Genomic DNA, 24,894 nt, shown 5'->3' on the forward strand with positions numbered 1-24,894 from the left:
TTGGCCCCCGCACGGAGGAGGGGCGGGCCCCGCCCCCGCCGCATGTGTCCCGCGGGGGCCACCCGACGGCTCCGGTACCCCCGCCCCGCACGTCCCGCCTCGCCCGCCGTCAATCCCCGGGGAGCAGCCCTCCCCCGCCTCGATCGGCGTCGCTCATTGGCCGAGGAGGTCGGCCCCGTCGCCCTCGGAGCAGGAGAGGCGGCTGCGATTGGGCGAGCGGGCCGGGCGGTGCCGCGGGCCCGGCCCCTAGCCTCGCTGCCGGCGCGCCCGTGCGACGCCGGATTGGCCGGCGCCCGCCTGACGGCGCCGGGCTCCGGTTGGCCGGGGTGGGGCTGTGGGCGGTGCCGCAGTGAGCCGCTGTCATGGCGGAGCTGAGCGAGGCGCTGCTCTCGGTGTTGCCGTCCATCCGGGTGCCCAAGGCCGGCGACCGGGTCCACAAGGACGAGTGCGCCTTTTCCTTTGACACGCCGGTAAGCGCGCCCCGCGGCCGGCCCGCCCGGCTGCCGCGCCGCCCCCGGCCTCGGCCCGCTCCGGCCCCCCCTCCGCCCGCCGGGGCGCCGCCCGCGCGGGGCGCGATGGGGTTTGTGGTTCCCCGGCGGCCCAAGCGGCCCGCAGCCGGGCGGAGCGCGGGGCCCGCGGGACTACAGCGCCCGGCGTGCCCCGCGCGCGCCCCTCCCGGCCGCGGCGCGCTGGGGACTGTAGTTCGGGGGCCGGGACGGGCGTGGGCAGATCGTTCGCCCCGTCCGGCGGCGGCCCGACCCGGCCCACGGATCCGGAGAGCGGCTGCCCTTCGGTGCCTCCCTCCACTGTGGGCTCTTGCCAGGATTCGTAGCCCTGCGGGGAGCCGGAGCGCGCCCCGAGCCCGGCCCTTGGCGGGATAGGGGGGCGGGCCCGAGGGTCCCGACCTGCCGGGGCCTGAGCAGCCCCGCCGGCCTCAGCGCGTGGCGGGGCCCAGCAGGCGAGGGGCGAGTCAGTGCTGTGTCATTAAGATGGCAGTGGTCCCTTCTGCAGCCGTCTCCACCCCGCCGGCATCCCTGCTCCTCCCTCCCTACTGCCGCCAGGGCTAGGCGGACCTGGGGAGGCCCAGGCGGAGGGAGGGCTACGTGCCCCGGTGGGCCTCCTCCGCAGGCCCCTATCCGGGCAGTGCCCCAGCCCACCAGAATAAATGGGCTGCGGCTGGAAGGTTCGAGGAAGCAGCCTAGGGCAGCCATGGTTCTTTTTCCCCCGCCAAGCCCCACAGTGATGCCCTTCCATGCAGTCTCTGCTTCTGTCCCAACTGGGAAGCAAGCTGGACACTTTGTGGTGGTTTCCCTCTTTTCTAGCCTTTGCATTTGAGCCCCTCATTTCTTCAGCTTAAAAAGGGTATTTGCTGAATGAGTGGGGTGTGTGCAGGGTTTGGGATTGAGGAGCAGCCATTCTGCATCTGCTCTGGAGCTAAACAGGAGATTTTGAACACAGCAGCAAAACTAAACCTTGATCTAGTAACCTTCCTCACGCGGTAGTTGGGCGAAGTTCCCCGTGGCTCTGGGAATTACACTTTCAGACAAGGTGGCACAGTTTTGATGACAACGACTGTACCGTGCTCTGGACCTGTGAACTGTGCGTGCCAACAACCTTTTGCGAGGTCAGCCTTGGAGGAATGTCTCTCGGGCTTTCCTGAGTCGGTAGCATTCTACTATAAAGGAGCAGGCAAGTAGGCTTTTTAAGATACCATCTTGACAAGAGTACCTGTTCTTCTGGGACAGCCAGACTGGGGCTTGCCATCATATTTCTGACTAGCTATGAAGTGGCTGGTATGTAGGAATGAGCTGGAGCCATTATTTAATGAGTAGTGTTCCTAGTTCCTGGAGCCTATCCTAGCAGTTGGAATAGCATTCTCTACCACTTCCCTTCAGTTTTTCTCTCTCTTTCCTTCCAGGAGTCAGATGGCGGCTTGTATATCTGCATGAACACGTTCTTGGGCTTTGGGAAGCAGTATGTGGAAAAGCATTATCAGAAAACAGGCCACCGGGTCTACCTGCACCTCAAAAGAACACGTAAACTGGTAAAAAAAATAGAAACACAGTCAAACTTGTTCTGAAATTGAGAGCTGGACTATGTCTCTGTATTCAAGCCAATACAGAATTTTCTGCCCTCCAATGTACCTAGTGTTTTGCTTGGCGAGTTGAGGTACACTAGTTCTTCAGCTCAGCTTCTGTTGGATGCCTTGCGCATACAATTCCTGCCTGGCCTTTCTGTTTTCAGAGTAGCTTAATTTCAATTCTTCAGACTTGCCCCAGCTTTCCTGTCCCCTTAACTCTAGTTCCCTATTTCTTTTCAACTAAATAGAAGGAAGAAGACACCAGCTCCAGTGCTGGGGACCCCCCAAGGAAGAAACCAACTCGCTTGGCTATTGGTAAGAGTCCACTTGTGTACTGTATCTGTTGTTTTGAACCAGTCTCATGTAGCTGTCTGGCTTCATGGCATTTGTCTCTTGCCTTTCCTCTTCTGAGCTGAGTTGTAGCTAGAATCCTCAACCAAATCCAAACTTCATGTTTTCCAGCGTGTATTAGGTGGGTAGTTTCCGCCAAACAGTTGAGATGGTAGTTCTGTGTTCAAAGTTGCGTCATTTCTGCAGGTGAATGTGTTTTGCATCCTCTCTTGACTCCTCCATATGCATGACTCAGCTTGGTGTGGGTATAACCAGTGTGGGGCTCTTGCTTTATATGGATGTGTCCAATGTGGGGCTGAAAGAAGTTCAAGAAAATGTGTAAGCCTGACAAAAGTGAGTTTGAAGTTGCTGATAGAAAAACTGCTTTTTAAACTTCTCAGATACTGAACTACTCTTATTTATATAGTGGGGAAGAAATTACCAGTAAGTGCTATATCAATGTTCTGAGTTCAGTAGTTCTCTGACAGCCAAGGCTAGTTGTGGAGGAGACATGTGAATATTGAAATAGAAAAAAAACCAACCCAGTTTTGGAAGACCAGGGATGATGTTCCATTACTCTCTCCCATCGCCTGAGAAAGCTGTCGTTGCAGTCAGCAAAGATGCTGCTTATTGGGAGCGGTAGTGGCTAGTGATTCCTGAACGATGATGGAGATCCGTAAAGCAGAGGATGGGAATGTTTTTTAGCAGTAACAGGTTCTTGGCTTGATAGAAGCTGACCACTAGAGGGAAATCCAGAACCCAGACAGTGCCAGTCATGTTTTTGCTCACTTTTTCCCTGGCTTTTGTGTGTCAGACGCCCAGTGACTCTGCTGCTGCCACAGCGCAAACACCAACATTAACACTTTCAGCTGCTCCCTGTTTTTGTGGTGAGATGAATGGAGTCCCAAAGGTCACTTCTAGCAAAATTAAGACTAGAATTCGTGTTTCTTCAGACAGACAGGACTTTTATTTATATTATTTTGCTGCTTCTGGAGAGGTGAGGCCCAGTCTGCGTTATCAGTTATTTCTGTATCCTCGGTTCTACAGTGATCTTGAGACCAGTGTTGACACTGGGTCAGCAAATACGTGCCTGTGATAACAGTTTAGTGGCATGAATGGACTGTGAGAGAATAAAAGAAAGCATTAGCCCTGTGAGGCAGTGATCTTGAATCCATGGGATTTTCTTTTTTCCTCTTTTTTAGCTAAACTGTGGTGGTTTAATCGTGACATGATAGGTCTTTTTTTAAAGCACCAGAAAAATGTAGGAGCAAAATGTCATTGGCTTCAAAGTGTAGCCCTTGATCTCTCTGTACCTCAGCTTCCCCCTCCGTGGGGATAAAAAAAATCTCTAGTGCTTGGCTTCCAATTTTGACCAATGTTGGTGAAACAACTTGTAGAGTTTGTGGTGCTTAGATGCAACTGTGGAGAGGGAGGCACTATGCCTTGCAACAAGCTATTGGCTATACATGGCAGGGCAAAGGGCTAGAAGGCAGTCTGCTGGCTGAAGACCCCGTTCCTTATCTGGAGCCTCGGAAGGTTCACATAAGCACCCGAGGGGAGCTCACCTCCTGGTTTACTTTGTTTAGACTTCAGGAATTGTGTATTTCCCTGAGGGATTATTTATTGCTTGACTCTATGAAGTGGTGACAGGAGATCTCTCTGGGGTGTGCTGAAGAGGCAGAGAAGAAGATTCTCTGGGTATGTTGTTGCATGATACTGGCGACTGTTTTCAGTGGCATTTTTTCATAGTCTAAAAAATGTGGGTATTTCAGTGGGGAGTTGCAGGGGATATTGTGGGAACTGAGTGTTTTTGTCAATGTTTTAGATAAATGGTTATCACAACTGTGTCACACAGAGGATTCTTGTGGTTGAGGCATTAAACAGAAAAAAATCATATTATCTCCAGAGATTTGTTGCAGTGACAGATCATCAGAGGTCTGTTGCAGAGACCTGTTGCAGTTACAGCATGCCATTTTTAAAGAAGGAAAGGAAATTCAGTCAAAAAAACCCCAACATTTTGGGTTAAGGCTGCTAGTATGCAATGTCTTCTGCCTGTTTCCTTCTGGGGTGTAAGGTGCCAATGCTTGGAGAAAAGAAAGGCCAAGTTTCCTTTCCTGAGTACCTAGAAAAATCAGAAAATGTTGTCTTCACTGCAAGTGTAACTTTTTGCTGAGCGTCCATCATGACTTGACAGCTGATAATTAACCTCTTATGTATGGAACTCCCTTTCTTGTTGCAGCCTCTGGAAAGCACAGCTAAGTGGGCATGAGAAACTAGGAGCACTATACCTTTCATAAGACTTTTTCTGTAACTCTGGATGTTCTGGTCCCAGAGAAACTCCTGGTTCTCCTTGCTTAAGTTCAGGACTCTGCACTGTCCTTTCTGGAAGAGGCAAGAAGCAGTAAGGCTCCTTAAAGATGTGGGTAGACTAGACCTTTGAACAGGGCTAGAGTATAATCTCTTTGTGCACGTCTCTACTCATCCTCTTGGAGACACTGTGAAGGCTGGGGAGCAGTGCTTTATCATGGCTGTGTTCTGGCAACTGTCTCTCTAGAGCAAGTATTCTTTCTGGTTGTAGTCAGAGTCTGAAGGTTCCTTCTAAGCATCTGTCAAAAGAGATGGGAAAAGTAAACATATTGTCACTAGGCTTGTATTTGCTTCTGTAAAGTCCACATCTCTAGCAGAAACTTGCGGATCCAGAAATTGAAGGAAGATAATGGATGGTTGATCAGGAACTTTGCCTTAGTCATAGTGCCTTATTTTTAGTAAGCTATGTGCAGAGAGGCCTTGGTAGTTATTTAGTTTTACCTGTTACCACAGTGGTTTTTTTCTTCCTGTAGGTGTAGAAGGTGGATTTGACATCACAGAGGAGAAGTTTGAGTGTGACGAAGATGTAAAAATAGTCATTTTCCCAGAGCATTTGGATATTCCTCGTGATGGGCTGGAGGGATTACCAGACATGGTCAGAGACAGGGTATGTTTGGGTGGAGGGCTGTGTTTTCTGTTGGTAAGGAGGGAGCACACCATTACAGAAAAGAAACCACTGCCCTGTGAAAGGGATCCTGCAGAGCTGCTGGGAAATCTCAGCCTGGAGTGGGCAGATTTGTTCTACTGTTGTGCAGTACTTTATGTTACAGAGCCCTGGCTTGTGACTGAGGCTCCCAAATGCTGCCCTAGCACAACTGATATGTCGTTCTGAGCCTAAATGTGTGTTGTGGCACTGGAAGCTTCTTTCCTTGTGCATTTCATTTTTATCTTTTTTTTTTTTTCCCTGCTGTCCTAATTGCAGATTGCCAGTGCAGTGGAGGCCATCCTAACAGCAGATTCAGCCTCACGGAAGCAGGAGGTGCAGGCTTGGGATGGGGAGGTTCGGCGTGTGTCCAAACACGCTTTTTCCCTGCAGCAGCTTCAGAATGATGTCCGCATCCCACCGTGGTGAGCATAGCACTGATGCTAGCAGTATTGCCCTGATTCCCACCCCCCTCACCACCTTCCGTCCTGGCCTGCAGCAGCAGATGAGACTTCTTTTGTGTGTCTCTTGAGTGTGCCTTGTCACAGTAAATTCAGGGGAAGTGGCAAACAGGTAGTTCAGGTTGCTCGGTGTCGTGATGTAAAAAAGGAATGCAATTGCTCGTACTATGGTCAGCAGGTAGTAATGGAGGGAGCTTGGGAGGTAAAACCCTAATCTCTTTTTATTCTTCCTTGTCCATAGTGGCTGGAAGTGCAGCAAGTGTGACATGAGGGAGAACCTGTGGTTGAACATGACTGACGGCGCCATCCTCTGTGGACGCCGCTATTTTGATGGCAGTGGTGGCAACAACCACGCGGTTGAGCACTACCGGGAAACTGGCTACCCGCTGGCTGTGAAACTGGGAACAATTACTCCTGATGGTGCCGGTGAGAAGGGGGATCCCGTGAGGGTTGTGGCTGCCAGGTACAAGTTGGGTCGACTGTGGTCTCTAACAAGGGAAGTCCAGGAGGATTTCCAGGAATTAGGCTAGTGTTGCTCACCTTATGACTTTGAATGTTTAGTGTCATCCTATAGTGAGCTTTCCTACTCTGACCTGTTGTTTGTGGCAGGCAAACAAGTAGCTGGTAACACCTTGCCTTCCTTCTCCTCCATCTTGTAATTTGGAGGGATTTAGAATAGTTACACAGGTTGACATCCTATTTTCTGTAGTGAGATGTTTATAAGAAACTTTCCTGTGCAAAGCCTGAGTAGAGAGTATATGGGAACCCCATGCACCAGTACAGGCTAGGGGTCGAACTGCTGAAGAGCAGCTCTGCAGAGAGAGACCTGAGAGTCCTGGTTGATAATAAACTAACCCTGAGCCAATAACGTGCCCTTGTGGCCAAGAAGGCCAATGGCATCCTGGGATGCATCAAGAAGAGTGTGGCCAGCAGGTCTAAGGGAGGTTCTTCTCCCTCTCTACTCTGCCCTGGTGAGGCCTTGTCTGGAGTCCTGTGTCCAGTTCTGGGCTTCCCAGCTCAAGAGGGACAGGGAAGTGCTGGAGAGAGTCCAGTGCAGGGCCACCAAAATGATCAGGGGACTTGAGCATCTTCCTTATGAGGAAAGGCTGCAGGAACTGGGGCTGTTTAGTCTGGAGAAGAGGAGACTGAGGGGAGATCTTATTAACATTAATAAATATCTAAAAGGTGTGTGTCAGGAGGTTGGGACATCCCTTTTTTCTATAGTATCTAGCAACAGGACAAAGGGTAATGGGATGAAGCTGGAACACAAAAAGTTCCACTTAAACATAAGAAAAAACTATTTCAGTGTTCAGGTGAGGGAGCCCTGGCACAGGCTGCCCAGGGAGGGGTTATGGAATCTCCTTCCTTGGAGGTCTTCAAGACCTGCCTGGACATGTTCCTATGTGACCTGATCTAGGTGAAGCTGCTTCTGCAGGGGGGTTGGACTAGATAATCTCTAAAGGTCCCTTCCAACCCTACCATTCTTGATTTTATGATTCTATGGCACAATAACCCCTATGCTGCACTTGAGACATGCATCTACCTCAATTAATTGCAGAGTTGTTTCTAAGTCTCCTTTTTCTCTGTTCCTGCATAGATGTCTACTCCTATGACGAGGATGACATGGTTTTGGATCCCAATCTGGCAGAACACCTTGCTCACTTTGGGATTGACATGCTCAAGATGCAGAAGGTGAGAGGGAGGATGGTCCTCCATAGGCCTGGAGTTGGAGAGAAGCAACTTTGGGGTGTCTTATCTGGTCTTCAGCTTTCTGTGGCTATATAGGACCATTCCTGGTCAAGAAATTATCTGTTTTTTTCTCAGGCTTAGAGTCGTCTCATCTTTCATCTTGCATTGTCTTTTTTTGCCTTTCGTTCCTGGCCCTCAGGTTTATTTCCTTGGGTTTCTGTGTCAGTACTATGGACAGGGAGGTTCCCAAGCACACTTCCCTCCCCAGCTGCACCCTCTGCTCCCTGCCACAGAATAAATAAAGCTGAAGTGAAGGAGAGCTTGGATGGATGCCTCTGAAGAGGGAGGACCACAAAGGGGGGATGTCTGCAAGGGCCAAGAGTGAGAGCAGGGTCCTGAGTTTTATTCCCTAAATTGTGTGTTAGTGTGTGATTTCCTTGACCATTTACATTTATATTGCATTCCAATCCATTCAGATTTCTCATGTTTCTTATCATTCCTCTTTCTGTCCCAGGTATTCAGGTATTTGAAAATGATTTTTATCTTTCCCCCTCTTCTGATGTAATAAACCAGAATGGATTCAACTCGGTGTTTCTCTACAGCATTGCATGTTTCGCACCTCTGGTGTTCTCTTGAATCTTCTTTGAGGGTTTTTTTCCTGTTCTTTCCCTCCACAGACAGATAAGACAATGACAGAACTGGAAATAGACATGAACCAGCGCATTGGGGAGTGGGAGCTCATCCAGGAGTCTGGTGTGCAGCTTAAGCCCCTCTATGGGCCTGGCTACACTGGGATCCGCAACTTGGGCAACAGTTGCTACCTCAATTCTGTAATGCAAGTGCTGTTCAGTATCCCAGACTTCCAGAGAAAGTAAGTGAGCCTTATCACTCTTTTCTATTAGCCTGGGATCAGTACAAAGGTCTTCCAGAGCTGGGAGCTTCTGTTAACAGTGACCAGGCTCAGAACTTGATGTCTTTACTAGATGAACCCTCCTGTCCCTTAGATTGCTCCGTTTTGCTTTACAGGTATGTGGACAAGCTGGAGAAGATATTCCAGAGTGCACCCTCGGACCCTACCCAGGACTTCAGCACACAAGTGTACGTAGAATTTTGGTGAGAAGGAAGGCTGAGGCTGCCTGGGTGCGTCCCCTCTGCGCTGCTACAGTGTGCTTTGCTGCAGGTTTCTCCCTCAAGCCTCACCTCCCTCTTTCTGTGTCCCTCACCAGAGACAGTGACCCTCGGGGATCAATAGGGATGTAAGCCAAGAAAGTTCAGCTGAATGCCCTAGATGGGGAGGACAGAGTGCACCTCGGTGCTCGTGAGAGGCACTTAAATGTATTATGTGGGGAGTGCAGTACCGCGTGTTACCACGGGGGGATTTCTGGCAGGCCTGTTTTGTTTGTGCTCTCTGAGACAGAGGGGAATCGCTAAGAGCAAAGAAGTACCCACATTAGGGGAACTTCCTTCTCAGTGGATAATTTATACATGCTTTAAGAGGCTTCCTGCAAGAAGCATTGTGCAAGCAGTAGTGGGAGAATACACAGAAAAAGGAACACAAGATTTGAGAGGATTCTATATTTTAGACAGATGAATTCTCTGGTACATCTTCTCTGAAGCAGCAAAACAGGATATGGAGGTTTGGGGTGGAGGAATGGATGGTGGCATTCGTGGAAGGGAATGCAGCAGGAAGGGAGAGTTCTAAATTTGGACAGATTGGAGTGAGGTGTTCACTGAGGAGGGGACTAAGTTAAGACAAACAGCAAGGTTTTTGCCTGAGGAAAGGGGGAATTTGGTAGGGTTTGGTTGCAGACAAATGCCAACAGTGATGGAGAAAGACTGTGACGAAATGGAATAGCAGAAGAGCCTGAGCAGTGGAGAAAATCACTGAGCGCCGCTGTTGTCTGTTAAGTGCCTCATGCAGCAATGCTTAATCTTTCCCCTGCGAAAATGTGATCAGACTGCTCACAGCAATGCTATTTTTGGCTCAGACAATTTCACTCTGCCCTGTTGTCTCCTGCACAGTCAGATACACCCATGCTCCCATGTCAGACTGCAGCCTGTTTGGCTGCTGCGCAGCTGCTGTATGGCTCAGCACCAGCTGCCCTTCTGCACAGAAAAGGAAGCTGTTCCTTTATCTTCTACCCAGTCTGCAAACAATGATTGAGATTGGTGCCCAGAAGTCCTAGTAACTTTCAAACCAATTATGTCTCAAGGCACCAGAGACCAGGCCAAGATAAGATGATGTTGGCTGGTGCAACAGAGAGAACTAATCTCTGCAAGACACGCAGTCCATGGCAGTGTTAAAGCTGGATGGGTTGATGTGGCTCCTGGAGTATGTGGGCTTGAAGAAACTATTTTGATGCTAACAGTGACTTCTTCATCATTGCAGAGCCAAACTAGGTCATGGACTGCTTTCTGGGGAGTATTCAAAGCCAGCTTCTGCTGACGGGGAGCAGCAGCCTGATCAGAAGGTGAGACTTGGATACAGCATCCTCGTGATGTGTGTGTTGCATGAGGTATTGTGTGTGTTACACAGAAAAGAGAACCCTTTCTGAAGATATGTCCCGAGGCTCGTTCCAAGGCCCTGTCACCTGAAGAAAGGCACAGCTAAGAGTAGAGTGCTACATGCCAGGACATGCTCAGCAGACCATGACACCTTCCTAATGATAGACTCATAGAATGGTAGGGTTTGGAAGGGACCTTCTAGATCATCTAGTCCAACCCCCCTGCAGAAGTAGGTTCACCTAGATCAGGTCACATAGGAACACGTCCAGGCAGGTCTTGAAGACCTCCAAGGAAGGAGACTCCACAACCCCTCTGGGCAGCCTGTGCCAGGGCTCCCTCAACCTCACAGTGAAATAGTTTTTTCTTATGTTTAAGTGGAACTTTTTGTGTTCCAGCTTCATCCCATTATCCCTTGTCCTGTTGCTAGATACTAGAGAAAAGAGGGATGTCCCAACCTCCTGACACCCACCCTTTAGATATTTATAAATGTTAATAAGATCACCCCTCAGTCTCCTCCAGACTGAACAGTCCAAGATCCCGCAGCCTTTCCTCATAAGGAAGATGCTCCAGTCCCCTGATCATCTTGGTGGCCCTGTGCTGGACTCTCTCCAGCACTACCTTGTCCCTCTTGAGCTGGGGAGCCCAGAACTGGACACAGGACTCCAGACAAGGCCTCACCAGGGCAGAGTAGAGAGGGAGAAGAACCTCCCTTAGACCTACTGGCCACACTCTTCCACTTTCTTATTTGCAGGGTATGCAAAATGGCATTGCTCCACGCATGTTTAAGTCCCTCATTGGAAAAGGGCACCCAGAATTTTCCACTAACCGGCAGCAGGACGCCCAGGAATTCTTTCTGCACTTCATCAACATGGTGGAGGTAATGGTTGAGTCCATCTGACAAATGATGGGAAAGGCTGACTTTGTTTTCTCCCCACAAGAGGAGGTGATGAGTGGAGGTGAGAAGCTGCCAATTGGAGCAGAGAGAGAGAGAAAGAGAAAGCACAAAGAAATGAGCCAGCTGCCAGCTGCAGGAGCAGAGAAGGGGAGATGTTTGGCTGTGTTTTGAGGGCTGGTTCCTTGGAGGAATCTCTTTTGGGAGTGACACGACTGGAGATTTACATGGTTGTCTTTGGGTGCAGGAATGACATGGGTTCCTGGGGTGAAGATATTGGCTCTAGTCCACTCTGTGTTGCCTTTTCCTCTGGAGCAGATACCAAAGTATTCTTTAGCCATGTGGAACTGCTGCTACTGCAGATATTTACTTCTGTCATTCTGCTGTTACATCTGTCCTTCTGATCTCTCCTTCAGAGGAACTGCCGCAGCTCGGAGAACCCTAATGAGGTCTTCCGCTTTCTGGTGGAGGAGAAGCTGAAGTGCCTGGCCACGGAGAAGGTGAAATACACCCAGCGTGTGGACTATATCATGCAGCTGCCAGTGCCCATGGATGCTGCACTCAACAAAGGTCAGTAACATGCTAAGGCCAGGACAGCAACAAACATTATGTTTGGATAATGTACTTTTGTTATAGAACTCCTTAAACAAGAAGGAAGGGACTCCTTCAAAGACAAGCCTTGCGACCTCTGAAGCCTGAAGGTGATCCTTCACCTGCTTTTGTGGGATTGGGCTGATTTCTTCAGAGGTGGTATGACACAGGAATGTCCCTCTAGAACCTTTCCCTCTGATGTCGTGAGCCAGGCTGTGATTCAGCAGCAAATCAGGGCTGTGGTACCAGAATGGTGCACTTTGTGCTCCCTTCTTGTGTATCCACAGGTCTGTTCTGGGTGTAGCTCATACCATTTGCTTTGTAGGCTGCTAGAGTTGGTCCTTGACTCCTCTGCTTTTTTTTTCCGTAGATGAACTACTGGAATATGAGGAGAAGAAGCGTCAGGCAGAGGAGGAGAAGCAGCCCCTGCCTGAGCTGGTGCGAGCCAAGGTGCCTTTCAGCTCCTGCCTAGAGGCCTATGGAGCTCCAGAGCAGGTGGATGACTTCTGGAGCACAGCCTTGCAGGCCAAGTCTGTGGCTCTCAAGTGAGTGTGTGTGTGAGTTACCAGCTGGGCTATGACTACCTGACAATAGCTGCATCTTTGGGAAATTCTTTTAACTGCTTTTGGAAGAAGCATTAACAAGTCCTCTACGCTCTGGGCCTGTGGAACACTGAAACAGAGGGAGAACCAGTCTGCCAGTGATTGTCCCCAAAGGATTACAATGGGCAGAACAGCAGTGCGAGTGAAATCCTTACCATCAGATTTCAGTTGCTGAGGGGCTGTGAAAATACAATCATAGTCCAGAGAAATGGCAGCTTTTATTCTAAATTGCAAAATTGAGCTTTAAAATCAGTACTGACATTACAGCAACTCTAGTCTTGCATAGTCTCTAAATTTTCTTTAAAGGAGGTTTTTAGCTATTAAAGTTTGACAAAGGCACCGAGTGTAACAGACCCAGAAGTTATTTTAAAGAATGCTTACTTTAATGCCAGGCTTTAAAAAGTAGGTTTCATTTGTCTAACTTCCTGCAGCACATGCAACAGTGGAAAGATGTAGCTAGAAGATTACAAACTTGAGCAGCTTCTTGCTGTGATGCTACTGACAGTAATATAAACTAACAGTAACATGATCACATTGAAAAGTAACACTTTGGTTTGCTTTTAACTAGCAAAATAATTGCTGCATGCATATACATATGCATGTTGCAATTTACCCCAGTAATAAATACCTGTCTCTCTTATTACTGCTTCTCCCTTCACAAGCATTCCCCTCTGTTTCACAGATTCCAGACACCCTCTCTCTCAGATATGGTTCAGTCAAAGTCAGTTGGTTTAAAATTCACTGCTTCTGCTTCCTATCTGAAGAAGTGCTCCTGTGCTTAAAAGCCTGTCAGTTCCTGCAGCTGTATCTGTGGTCTAATAAAAGATGTTATTTCCTCTACTTTCCTTAAGGGTTAGACTTTTAATTAAATACTACAATCTGAGGAGGCTTGTAAAATAGAGGATTGGAGAGTAGAGAACATGTACTGGTTTTTCTCTTCCCCCAAGATTTTGTGAATGCCACATTCTGTCTTGTCAGAGCATCCACTTAAGAAATGGTTCTGTGTTTGAGGAGCTTTAAGCTCAGCATAGGAGAGCTGCACAGATCTGTATACTCCCCCTTAGTACATGCCTCCACCCTAGTCAGGGATTTCTTGAATCAACTATGTGTCTTCAGTCATTGCTGCCAAATTATTTGAAAGTATTGTTTGTCTCTTTCAGAACAACACGATTCGCCTCTTTCCCAGATTATCTGGTGATCCAGATCAAGAAATTCACTTTTGGACTGGACTGGGTGCCCAAAAAGCTTGGTAAGGATGAGAACTAGAGAGCATATAGGTATTGGGATTCACATATGAGTATTGAGAGTTGGGCAAAAAGAACCTCATGAGGACAGGGACAAGTGCAGAGTCCTGCATCTGAGGAGGAACAGCCCCATGCACCAGTACAGGCTGGGGATTGACCTTCTGGAGAGAGAGACCTGGGAGTCCTGTCTGACAGTAAACTAACCATGAGCCAGCAATGTGCCCTCGTGGCCAAGAAGGCCAATGGCATCGTGGGATGCATCAAGAGTGTGGCCAGCAGGTTGAGGGAGGTTCTTCTCCCTCTCTACTCTGCCCTGGTGAGGCCTCATCTGGAGTACTGTGTCCAGTTCTGGGCTCCCCAGCTCAAGAGGGACAGAGAACTTCTGGAGAGAGTCCAGCACAGGGCCACCAAGATGATCAGGGGACTGGAGCATCTTCCTTATGAGGAAAGGCTGCAGGAACTGGGGCTGTTTAGTCTGGGTAAGAGGAGACTGAGGGGGGATCTCATTAATATTTAAAAGTATATAAATGGTGAGTGTCAAGAGGTTGGGGCATCACTTTTTTCTATTGTATCTAGCAAAAGGAGAAGGAGAAATGGAAAGAAGCTGGAACACAAAAAGTTCCATTTAAATATAAGAAAAAACTATTTCCCTGTTCAGGTGAGGGAGCCCTGGCACAGGCTGCCCAGGGAGGGTGTGGAGTCTCCTTCTCTGGAGGTTTTCAAAACCTGCCTGGACATGTTCCTGTGTGACCTGATCTAAGTGGACCTGCTTTAGCAGGAGGGTTGGACTGGATGATCTCTAAAGGTGTCCCTTCCAACCCCTACCATTCTTGATTTTATGATTCTATGATGTGATCATTACTGCAAAGAGGGAATTAACTGCCCCTCAAGTTGCTACAGACTGTAGTGTATTACATCCCCACGGACTTACACTTCTAAGATCTCCCAAACTAGTCTTTTTGCTTCTGCCCCTATGGGGAGGCTGAGCAAGACTGTATCTTGCAGATGTGTCCATCGAAATGCCAGAGGAGCTGGATATCTCTGCACTGCAGGGAATGGGACTGCAAGATGGAGAAGAAGAAATGCCAGACATCGCACCCCCACTGGTGACACCAGACGAGCCCAAAGGTAGCCTGGGGTTCTATGGCAACGAGGACGACGACTCCTTCTGCTCCCCTCACTTCTCCTCTCCGACATGTTAGTGATTCTCCTCCTCTCTTCCTGATGCCTAACTCATTTCCTTGCTCTCCTGGTCTTGTCTCCCGTGTTAGCGGTTTCCACCTGCTCAGACTTTCCCTGTCCTCTCTCGGCGAATGCCGCTGCCTCCCTTGCGTGCCTGTTACACAAGGGAGTTAAGCAAGGGAGCTCGTCGATTCCCGTTCCACGGGAGATGGGGAGGTGGTGTGCCCAGTGAGTGCAGTGAGAGGAGACAGATCTCTGGTTTATGCAAGATTTATCTCGTAGAGGTGTTTTACTTTGACAAAAGGCAATGAGAGGTCAGGTTTTGAGGGCAGGGAAGAGGCGGTGCTCCCAAGTTCATGAGTTGGATACTTTTGTTCCGTGGGCACCACACTTCCAATGAAGAAAGGTAGCAAAGGATGAGAAGAGCAGAGCAACACAACTTGAGTGAAACGAAGCCAGATGATGATGGCTGGGGGTGTCTGTGTGACACTGCACAAAAGGGAGCAGGCAGGGATGGGCGGGAGTGGGCGGCTCTCACCTCTCTCTTCCCACAGCACCCATGTTGGACGAGTCGGTGATTATCCAGCTCGTGGAGATGGGCTTTCCCATGGACGCCTGCCGCAAAGCTGTGTATTACACGGGCAACAGTGGGGTTGAGGCTGCCATGAACTGGGTCATGTCACACATGGATGATCCAGGTATGAGCCCACATGGCCATGGTGAAGCTGTACTGCATCTGGGCAGTTCTACTTCCTGTCCCAGTACCGCAGGGGAAAACTGAAGTAGCTGGGACCTCAGGCTGTACCTTTTTTGGAGAGATCCAACTGCTCTGAGCTGGATTCTGTTTTCTGCTGCAGACTTTGCTAACCCGTTAATTCTCCCTGGATCCAGCGGACCAGGGTCAACTATTGCCTGCCCAGACCCTCCTTCAGAAGACAGTGTGGCCACCATTGTCTCCATGGGCTTCTCCCGGGACCAGGCGATGAAGGCGCTTAGAGCCACGGTGAGAGCCACGGGCAATGGCAGAGTGAAAGGATATTCTCAGGAACAGCTGTTCCCACCTTCACAGTCTTCTCTTCTTCCTTCCAGAACAACAGTCTGGAGCGTGCCGTGGACTGGATCTTTAGTCACATTGATGACCTTGACACAGAAGCTGCTATGGATATCTCGGAGGGACGCTCGGCAGCCGAATCCGTCTCGGAGTCTGTCCCTGTGGGTCCGAAAGTGCGCGATGGGCCTGGAAGTGAGTTCCGAGCAGTAGGAGTGGGGATTTTGGGGTGTGAACTCAATGAGGCTTTGTCCTCCCTAATCCATGCAGTGCCACAGGTTTCAGTGGCAGCAGCTGCCACAGAGCCATTCTGATTGTTGAGGTGGAAGCAGGGAGCGGTGGCAAAGCAGGGTCTAGACTCTTCAGGTTGGGGATAAGTGGGAAGGATGAGAGGCAGAGAGGCTCTCATCAGCTGAGAGACAGGAAGGGCAGTGCTGCTTTTTCCCAGACGTCCTGTGAGGCTTTTCTGTTTTTAAAGCTCCCATTGAAAAAACGGGCTCTCATCTCTGTGCTGAAATAGTGTCAGTGCTGTGAGGCTGCTGAGTGCCACGGGGAGGAAGAGTTTGCTGTTGCCCACCTGGCACCCAATGGCCACATAAACAGCTGGGAGAAAGAAGGCTGAGCAGCAGTGGCCATTTCCTTTTTCCCTGCACATTTGTTCTTCAGACCAATTCCTCAGATTCACGTTTGATGGGAGTTCTAAATTATTACCCAGCAGAGATCTTTTTTTTCTAGAGGGCCTAGCACAGGGTGTTTTGGGGTAAGATGTCTTTCTTTCTCTGATGGCTCCTCTCTTCCCTTTTCAAGAATATCAGCTGTTTGCCTTCATCAGCCACATGGGCACTTCAACTATGTGTGGTCACTATGTTTGTCACATCAAGAAGGATGGCAGGTGAGAGGGATTTTTCAGTGTCAGGGACTCGGCGGTACAGCTTTAAATCACTGTCTTCCCCTGCTTCTTCAGATGCTTTGGGGGGTTGGGGGTGAGAGCAGGCGAGGGGAATCAAGGCTGTCATAGACACAGAAGGCATCCCTGAACTCTCTGCCTGCCTCTTGCAGGTGGGTGATTTACAATGACCAGAAAGTCTGTGCTTCAGAGAAGCCCCCCAAGGACCTGGGCTACATCTACTTCTATCAGCGGATTCCCAGCTAGAACATCCTCTTGCTGCGTGTGGTGGGGGGAGTGTGGGCTGAAGGCTTGGGGGGAAGGGGGTGGGGGCAGCGAGGAGGAGAGCAGGGTCCTTCTCTCCCCTGCTCTCCTTCCCCACTTGTCCGTTCACAGCCTCTCCGTGGAGACACAGGGGGAGACGAGTTCTGTGACTGATAGACTAGGGGCTGGAGCCCCTGCGGACATGTTGGTCCAGGGTAGGGGGGGGTGGGAGGTGGGGGGGAGTGGGAGTATCTGTTTCTATAGGACATGTCCTCACTGTCCCCCTCCCCCGTGTGACACACGGCCCTCGTGCTTTGCTGCTTGGTGGGATGATGCCACCTCCTTGCTGTCTGAAAGGGGAGGAGGGGGTTTGTGTGTACCTGTGGCTTGTGTATGGGGGGGGTTCGTCCTGCCCGCCCTGCGGGAAAGGCGCGGGGTGGGTAGCAAGGTAGGCCACGAGCACCCCCCCCCCTCTTTGTGTGCCCTTTACATGCCAAAATACACGAGGGACAAAATAAACCCGACGTACTCCGCTGTTGCTTGTCTGCCCTCGCTGTGCGCCGCCGGGGCCGGGGCGCGCGCGGTGGCGGGGGTGGGGAGCGCGCGTGCAGCGGCTGGGCCCGCCCCCGGAGCGCCGCGCGGGGCGGCGCCGCTGCCGCCGCATAAAGCCGAGCGCCGGGACCTGCCGCCGCCGCCGCTGCCGCGCCGCTGACCTTCGCGTCTCCTCTGAGACCGGCCGCCCGCTCCCGCCATGGCACCCAGGAAGTTCTTCGTGGGGGGCAACTGGAAGATGAACGGCGACAAGAAGAGCCTGGGCGAGCTCATCCATACGCTGAACGGCGCCAAGCTCTCCGCCGACACCGGTGAGGGCGCGGCCGCACGTCGCGCACGTCCGCGGCCGCACGGCGGGGAAGGGCCTGGGCTCGGGCTGGGGCTCGGGCCCGCGCGGGGGGTGGCAAATGTCAAAGTGCGGCGGGAATCTAAATATAACCCGGCGGCGGGGCTAAATATACCCGAGAAACCGGATCCGGGGCCGCCAGCCCCGCGGACACGTGCGGGTCCCCCGGGCCGCGGCTCCCCGGGAGGAGACACTCCTCTATCCCCCTCCTCATCTCTGCCTCCGCCAGTCCCGGCGGGAGCAAGGGGCCCGGGCCCGCGGCTGCCATGCTCCCTACCCACGCGGCACGTCTCCCCGGGCCCCACGCCTCTCTCTGGGCCTTGCCCCCACCTCACCCCGTGTGCTCCGGGGATGCGGAGCGGAGCTCCCGTGTTTCCGTCGCGGTCGCTCGGAGCTGCGGTGCCCGCGAGGGCGGCGAGGCCGTGCCCCTGCCTCGCCCCCGCACCTGGTTACATCCCCGGTTACAGCCCGGCGCTGCTGTCCTTTCCTCCCTTCCCCCCGCGATGCAGCCGGGCCTGGGCAGCAGGGTGGGATTCTGCCCGGTTTCACAGCCGGGCCCTTTCCAAGGGATCCGTGTGGAGCATCTGGGGGGGACGTGGCCATCGGCCTGAGCTCACCCGCCTGCCCCCTGGAAAGGGCTCACTTCCTGCTAATGTCGAGTCATCAGATTGTGGGGATATTCCTGCTGCTGAGGGTCCCCCAAATGTCAGCAAGAGCTGCGCCTTCCCGGGAGCGGGGGAGGGGAGAGGAGGATGACCTTTCAGGCTTGGTGGCTGGGTACAGTTTCAGCCCTTTGCCTGTCTCAAGGGTAACCGCCTTCTTTGCCTTCCAGAGGTGGTTTGTGGAGCCCCTTCCATCTACCTCGACTTTGCCCGCCAAAAGCTTGATGCAAAGATTGGGGTTGCAGCACAGAACTGTTACAAGGTACCAAAAGGTGCCTTCACAGGAGAGATCAGGTGAGCCTACAGAGGAGAGTAAAGCCAGGGTGCCTCTGGGTCATGATTTTCCTCCAGAGGTGTAAGTTGTCTGCTTTCTCCCCAGCCCTGCAATGATCAAAGATATTGGAGCTGCGTGGGTGATCCTGGGCCACTCGGAGCGAAGGCATGTTTTTGGAGAGTCAGATGAGGTAGGTGACCCTGGAATGGAGAGATGGTACAGTTTACATGAGCCTGCAAAGGCTGGAGAGGAGAGCAGATAAAATGTGACTGCAGGAGTAGGTCTGACTGATCGGTTGCCTTCTTTCTCTTCCATTCCTAGTTAATTGGGCAGAAGGTGGCTCATGCTCTAGCTGAGGGCCTTGGAGTCATTGCCTGCATTGGAGAGAAGCTGGATGAGAGAGAAGCTGGCATAACAGAGAAGGTGGTTTTTGAACAGACCAAGGCCATTGCTGGTAAGGGAGGAAAGCAAGTATTTTATTTCTGCTTTGGATATTTGGGAAATAGCCATCCTGATCTTAACTGGAAAGCCCTAGTGGCCTTCCTGGCCTTTGTAAGACTTGCAGATGTGTTGCTGTAAGTGTTCACACACAGTATTAATATGATCCTGTTAAAAGGGCTGCATAGAGGTTTCCCAGCTTTTACCCTTCCCAGCATGGGGTTGCTGTGCTTCCTTGTACCTTCTTCTCCCTCCCCAGATAATGTGAAGGACTGGAGCAAAGTGGTTCTTGCCTATGAGCCAGTTTGGGCTATTGGAACTGGTAAAACTGCAACTCCTCAACAGGTATGAGCAGGGGAGAGGTGGCTGACTAAATGGCCAACTGACCCTTCCCACTCAAGAGATCTTGAAGATTCTCTCTAAAGACTAAAGATTCTCTCAGAGAGATTGTCCCTTCTCTTTGGAAGGGAATTGTATGCAGAATGGTTCATCTCTCTTTCTGTTCCATGGCAGGCTCAGGAAGTTCATGAGAAGCTGAGGGGGTGGCTGAAAAGCCACGTGTCTGATGCTGTTGCTCAGTCAACTAGGATCATCTATGGAGGTAAATGAGTCTGAAGCCCCTTTCCAGTGCAGGAAGCACCTGCTAACTTGCTTGGGCAAATGGGAGAGAGTCTTAATGTTTGCATAGTAAGAGGTGGCTAGTACCTTGCAAGAGCTGCAGGGTAAGGCCTACCTTTGCCCTGGCCTCCATTTTCTGGCCAGGGCAGTCCACATCTGACCTTAAAATACTGCTCCCTCCATAGGTTCAGTCACTGGCAGCAACTGTAAGGAGCTGGCCTCTCAGCATGATGTGGATGGCTTCCTTGTTGGCGGAGCTTCTCTCAAGCCAGAGTTTGTGGATATTATCAATGCCAAACACTGAAGCAGCCTGTGAGGAGCAGTCCCTTGCGGTTATGAGCAAAAAAATGGAAGCAAGAAGGGACCTTTAATTGCACACGTCTTAGTACAAAGGCCTCCTCTGAGGTTTTTCCCCCTCCACAGTCCTTGTTCTAGCTCTGCTGCTGACCCCCACCACCATGTTGGAGCCTTGTTTGTGGGAGCCTGTCTTGTCAGAGTCTTGACAGCCTCCTCTCTGAATCGGCAGAGTCCTCTGTTGACCTGTAAGAGCCCACAGTCAGCCCGGTCAATGCCTCCCCCTTTCTCTGCAGCGCTGCAGGGAGGGGGGGCCCTTGGTGTTGGGGGAAGGAAAATGGAACCACAATCTCTTTCATCCTTCTGCTCCATCAGCAAGGAACCTGTCAGCTTAGACCCTTGTGAGATGTCTGACCTCACCTGTGTCCCCTACTGAACAATAAATGGAAAAAAAAAAACATTAAAAGCAAAGGTTTGTCATGGATCTTATTCAGAAGCAGCTGGGGACAAGCAATGTTCAGTTTACTGCTTATGAAGGCAGCTGGTTGCAGAGAGAGTGGTGTGGGCCTTGTGGGTGCTTTTCTTAGGGTCCACCATTGCCCCAGTAGCATCTTGCTATGGTGGGTTTCACCTGCAGCATGCCCTGAACATCTTGCTGCTTTCCTATGGCAGCTCCTCTTTGGGCCCTTGGTGACTTGTGTGTGTCTGTTCCAGTAGCTTCGTGGAGCACTTGACTGTCCTGCAGGTGAGCTGGCCTTCCCAGGCAGGCTTGGAAATGTGTTCATCCCTGTTCTTGGCCTCTGAGGACTGGTAATTGACTTTGCTGCTCATTAAATGTTGGAGTGGAACAGCTCCCTCCTTGTGCAGGGAAGGTTTTTGGCTACTAGCCCGTTGGGTAGTTGGGGTCAACTGTCCTGACCTTGCTCCCTCACAAATTCTGGGGTACCCTCTCACTGGCAAAGCGTGGGAAACTGAGCCTTGACTCAAGATAAGCACCACTTAACACAGGGACATTTTGGTTGCTGCTATCAATGTTATTTTCACACTAAATCCAAAACATGGCCCTGTACTTGCTACTGGGAAGAAAAATAGCTTTACCCCAGCCAAAACCAGGACATAACTCTCAGCTTCTGCACTAGCTAGGAGATTTTTAGGTAGTGCTAAGGGTAATCAAAAAGGAAGGGCCTGGCAAGAAGGACCTTATCTGTCAGGCAGTATATCTTCAGGAGCCCGTGGGCAGTGTTCTGCTTACACAAAGGGGCACTTGGTCTGCTAATGCACAGCTGAGAGATCCTCTCCTATCTCATATTTCTGGTCCACAGCCTTTGCAGGGATGGCCTGGTGCTCCAGCTGTCAGTGTCTTGCTGTGCCAGCCTCACCTAAGGGATGAAAGACAGGAGGTGGGGGACCAAGGAGGAGAAAACCTTAGGAAATCCATTAATGCTGTGGGTCCTCCTATTCTGCTAATGTACTGCTGAAGGGGTTCCTGAAGGGATGCTGAGACCAGCAGTGAGGTAACCACTGTTACAAAGCATGGGGTGATGGAGGACTGCTAGGAATCTCACGATGGAAGCAAGCCCATCAAACAGGTAAGGGTGGGAGAAGAGCCCAAGAAGAAATAGTCTGGCTGCAGCAGGGAGCTGGCTCTTGATGTGTGGGAGGGAAGATGCTTCAAAGGCAAAACAAAAAAACCAGCAACACTGCAAACTCTGGTTTCTACAGCCAGAGTAAGTGCTTCTGAGAGGCTGCTGGGGCATGGCTGTAGTTTGGTGCCTTCAGGACACTGGGGTCAGAATGGCCAGAACAGTGATGGCTTGTGAGGGACACTGTACTGTGCCTAAGGCTGCTGGCAGGCAGTTGGGTAGGCAGGATGGTTGACAGGGATTGGCCACAGGCTGCAGCCCAGCTCCACTGTGGGTTTCCAGTCCTGCCCAGCCCTGCCCACAGAGCTAGGCAAGAGCCCAGGAGAATGACCTACATAGGAAAAAAACAGATGGGAGCTGAGCATTGGTCTTTGAGGAAAATACTGAGGCACAAAAGCATTCATTTAATGAGGAATAAACTCATGGAAAATAACCTCTGCATCAGCAGGAATCCCAGATATTGTTTTTCTTCATTTTGTCTGCTTTCTGGCAGAACCACAGCTCTGTGGAGTGGGAATACTGCCAGATCCTCAGTGCAAATTGTAGTGGTTGGATCTTAAACAGGTTGCTCTTGGGAAGAATGCATTGTGCTAGATGTGACAGCCCAAGAGAGGCTGCTGAAGCTGTGTTCTCAGCCCCAGACAGTAGGCAGGCTCAGTTTGTATTCCCAGTAGGCACAAACACATATGCACCACTTAAATATATATATGCAGATGGCCACATAGATTACACAGCCAGACACACAAGCACTCACATGAGCACAGCATCAGTGGCCTCATCCTGCCACTGTCCATGGCGGAGCAGGATGGAGGTGTGCTAGTGAGCATACATGTATGTGTATGTATATAAACACACACATATACACATGTGCAGCGTGGCTCTCTCCAGCAGCTGGGCTCAGTCTGCCCTGCAACTGCTCCTCAATCCCAATCTCTCCAGTCCCCCAGCTTCCAACTCCTCTGTGGCATTCTCACCCTCAGGTCCTCCAGCCTCTTCTGCAGCTGGATGCGACTCCCCATGTCCCCTGGCAGCCATCTCTGTCCTCTCTGGGCCCCAAGCCCATCTCTAGCAGGTCCAGCTGTACCCTCGCTGCCAGTCATACACTTGCCCACATGTTTGCTCCCATGGACACATGGGCCCTGAGCCCCAGCCCAGACACTGGCACACAGGCTCCCCACACTCCTGCATGTGGTGATGAGAGTTTCTTGCCCAGGGAAAAGCGTGAAAGGAGTTTAATGAGATGACAGGCCTGTGATGGTGTGTGTGGTCATGATGGCTGCAGCTGGGTTAAGTTGGACTCTGGTGGGACAGGTAACCACAATCAATAAGGCCTATACATCTTGCTCAACAGCTGGGGCCTAAGTTGAGCATGTGCCAACCAAAACATGGCTGGTATGCAAATATGACTAGAAGTCAATCATCTCACTCCATATATAGTGGACAGCCCTCGAGTGGGCCCCTTGAGCCCTCCTGCATGGCAGCAGGCTGCACCCCAGGATCCCTTAAGCAGGGGCATCTCTCAAAGCTGCTACTTGAGGCTGAGAGAATCCAGATTGTGTCAGGTACTCAGTGAACTGCAAATAAGTGCATCGGGACTCTGAAATCTCAGCTATGTGATATAAAGGACTGATTGTGCACATACAATCCTTCACACAAACTGTTGCCATTCACATGTGACTGGTCCTTTCTGTTGCTGGTCCTCTGTTCTCCCATGCTTGATCCTCCACACATCACCTCAACCCTCACCTTTCTTTGTTTGGTTCCTTCCCTAACATCCCCTGAGGAGTCCTGTGCAATCCCCAAACACTCTTCCCCCACATCCCATCCTGTGTCCCGCACCTCTGAATGCTGGGCCTCCCTCAGCCCTTGAGGTCCTCTGAGACTGAGGCTCCCAGACAGCCCTGGGAGGTGCCTGGACAGGCTGTCCCTTCCCCCTCGAGTTCTTAATTGGGTTCCTGCCTGCCATCATGCCCCTGTGCTCCTAGACATAGGATTTTGGTGGGCTTAGAGCTCCCGGGATGGGCCTTGGGGGCCCCTCTCCTGCCATCATCTCCCTGTATTTTTTTGGGGGTGTGCAGACCAGCTTTTAGCACATAACCTTCTTAATGATCAGTATAGTTTTGTTTGGGATTTTTTTTTTTACATATATAGGTTTATATAACATAAATCATAGAATTATTTTAATTGGAAGGGACCTTAAAGATTGTCTAGTTCCAATTCCCCTGCCACGGTCAAAGACATCTGCCACTAGACAGATTGCTCAAAGTCTTATCCAACCTGACCTTGAACACTTCCAGAGATGGAACACTCACAGCTCCTCTGGGCAACTTATGCCAGTGTCTCACCACCCTCACAGGGAAGAACTTCTTAATATCTATTCTAAATCTACCTTCTTTCAGCTTGAAGCCATTACTCCTTGTCCTGTCACTACATGTCCTGGTAAAAAGTCCCTCCCCAGCTTTCTCATGGGCCCATTTAAGTACTGGAAGGCTGCTCTAAGGTCTCCCTGGAGCCTTCTCTTTTCCAGACCAAAAAACCCCAATTCTCTCAGCTTGCTTTCATAACAGAGGTGTTCCAGCCCTCTGATCATCTTCATGGCCCTCCTCTGGACCCGCGCCAGTAGGTCCACGTTCTTGTGTTTGGTGCTCAGAAATAAAATTTGTCTGTTTTAAAGACTTGAGTTTTCATGTATAATTCCTCTTGTTTCTTATAAGTTCTTTGGTTATCTAGGAACAAGGAAATCAAGCCATATATTCCTGTTGAAGACCATATAGAACATGTGCAGAGAGGCACACGTGACTTCTACCCATCCTTTCTTCAACATAAAGGGACGAGGGGAAGTAAAGCGTGTTGTTGCTTTTCCTCCAGCACCAATTTGCTGAAGGGCTCTTTAAAGCCTTGGAAAGCAAAGGCAAGAGAAGCTGGAGTGCTTTTTGTGTAGCGAGTTGGGGTTTTTTTTGCAAGGAAAACTGGAAAACTATATCATACACAGGTCAATGACCAGGGAGTGAATTCAGATGGGGTGAGTGTAGAACAGGAGAATTTAGTGCCAGGGAGTCAAGTGGGATGAGGCAAGGGACATGGGTGGCAGCTTGTCAGCAGCCCTAAGCATGGAGCAGTGCTTAGCAGCAGGGTGATAGCTGGCACACATGCTACAAGAGCAAGAGGCTCACGTCTAACGGCTGTCTGCACGTCCTGCTCAGCTTAGACCAGCTTATCTAACACTAGTGTTACATGGGGGTTGTGACAGAGCAAAGTGCACTGCAGGGAAAGGAGGCAGGCT

At 50.9% G+C, this 24,894-nt stretch overlaps 2 protein-coding genes across 3 annotated transcripts; both read left to right on the forward strand.

Moving 5' to 3' along the window:
- Positions 1 to 336: 336 nt before the first annotated feature.
- USP5 (ubiquitin specific peptidase 5) lies at positions 337 to 16,828 on the forward strand. Of its 2 annotated transcripts, none has more exons than XM_062006109.1 (20): positions 337 to 470; positions 1,919 to 2,044; positions 2,329 to 2,395; positions 5,251 to 5,384; positions 5,700 to 5,845; positions 6,123 to 6,307; positions 7,479 to 7,573; positions 8,248 to 8,441; positions 8,597 to 8,668; positions 9,960 to 10,041; positions 10,827 to 10,952; positions 11,384 to 11,537; positions 11,929 to 12,103; positions 13,321 to 13,409; positions 14,410 to 14,601; positions 15,141 to 15,284; positions 15,444 to 15,589; positions 15,676 to 15,829; positions 16,442 to 16,526; positions 16,694 to 16,828. In XM_062006109.1, exons 1-20 carry the CDS (start codon positions 363 to 365, stop codon positions 16,785 to 16,787), a joined length of 2,568 nt encoding a protein of 855 aa, XP_061862093.1. In that variant the 5' UTR covers positions 337 to 362; the 3' UTR covers positions 16,788 to 16,828. The 2 variants fall into 2 exon arrangements, with proteins under 2 accessions (XP_061862093.1, XP_061862104.1); XM_062006120.1 differs by having other exon boundaries at positions 14,410 to 14,532.
- Positions 16,829 to 17,452: 624 nt separating this feature from the next.
- On the forward strand, positions 17,453 to 20,430 carry TPI1 (triosephosphate isomerase 1). Its single transcript, XM_061988774.1, has 7 exons — positions 17,453 to 17,647; positions 18,515 to 18,638; positions 18,724 to 18,808; positions 18,940 to 19,072; positions 19,316 to 19,401; positions 19,570 to 19,657; positions 19,860 to 20,430. The coding sequence occupies exons 1-7, from the start codon at positions 17,536 to 17,538 to the stop codon at positions 19,976 to 19,978; spliced, it is 747 nt and encodes a 248-aa protein (XP_061844758.1). The 5' UTR covers positions 17,453 to 17,535; the 3' UTR covers positions 19,979 to 20,430.
- The last annotated feature ends 4,464 nt before the right edge of the window (positions 20,431 to 24,894 follow it).

Source organism: Colius striatus, chromosome 1 (genome assembly GCF_028858725.1).
Source record: "Colius striatus isolate bColStr4 chromosome 1, bColStr4.1.hap1, whole genome shotgun sequence".
Classification (NCBI taxonomy): Eukaryota; Metazoa; Chordata; class Aves; order Coliiformes; family Coliidae; genus Colius; species Colius striatus.

Excerpts from the sequence above, each read along its gene's own strand:
- USP5 (XM_062006109.1), top strand. The coding sequence starts at position 363 with ATGGCGGAGCTGAGCGAGGCGCTGCTCTCGGTGTTGCCGTCCATCCGG. Across the intron at positions 13,410-14,409 it reads CTGGGTGCCCAAAAAGCTTG|ATGTGTCCATCGAAATGCCA; the intron begins GTAAGGATGAGA and ends TGTATCTTGCAG. Across the intron at positions 15,590-15,675 it reads TGAAGGCGCTTAGAGCCACG|AACAACAGTCTGGAGCGTGC; the intron begins GTGAGAGCCACG and ends TCTTCCTTCCAG.
- TPI1 (XM_061988774.1), top strand. The coding sequence starts at position 17,536 with ATGGCACCCAGGAAGTTCTTCGTGGGGGGCAACTGGAAGATGAACGGC. Across the intron at positions 18,639-18,723 it reads GCCTTCACAGGAGAGATCAG|CCCTGCAATGATCAAAGATA; the intron begins GTGAGCCTACAG and ends CTTTCTCCCCAG. Across the intron at positions 19,402-19,569 it reads AAACTGCAACTCCTCAACAG|GCTCAGGAAGTTCATGAGAA; the intron begins GTATGAGCAGGG and ends GTTCCATGGCAG.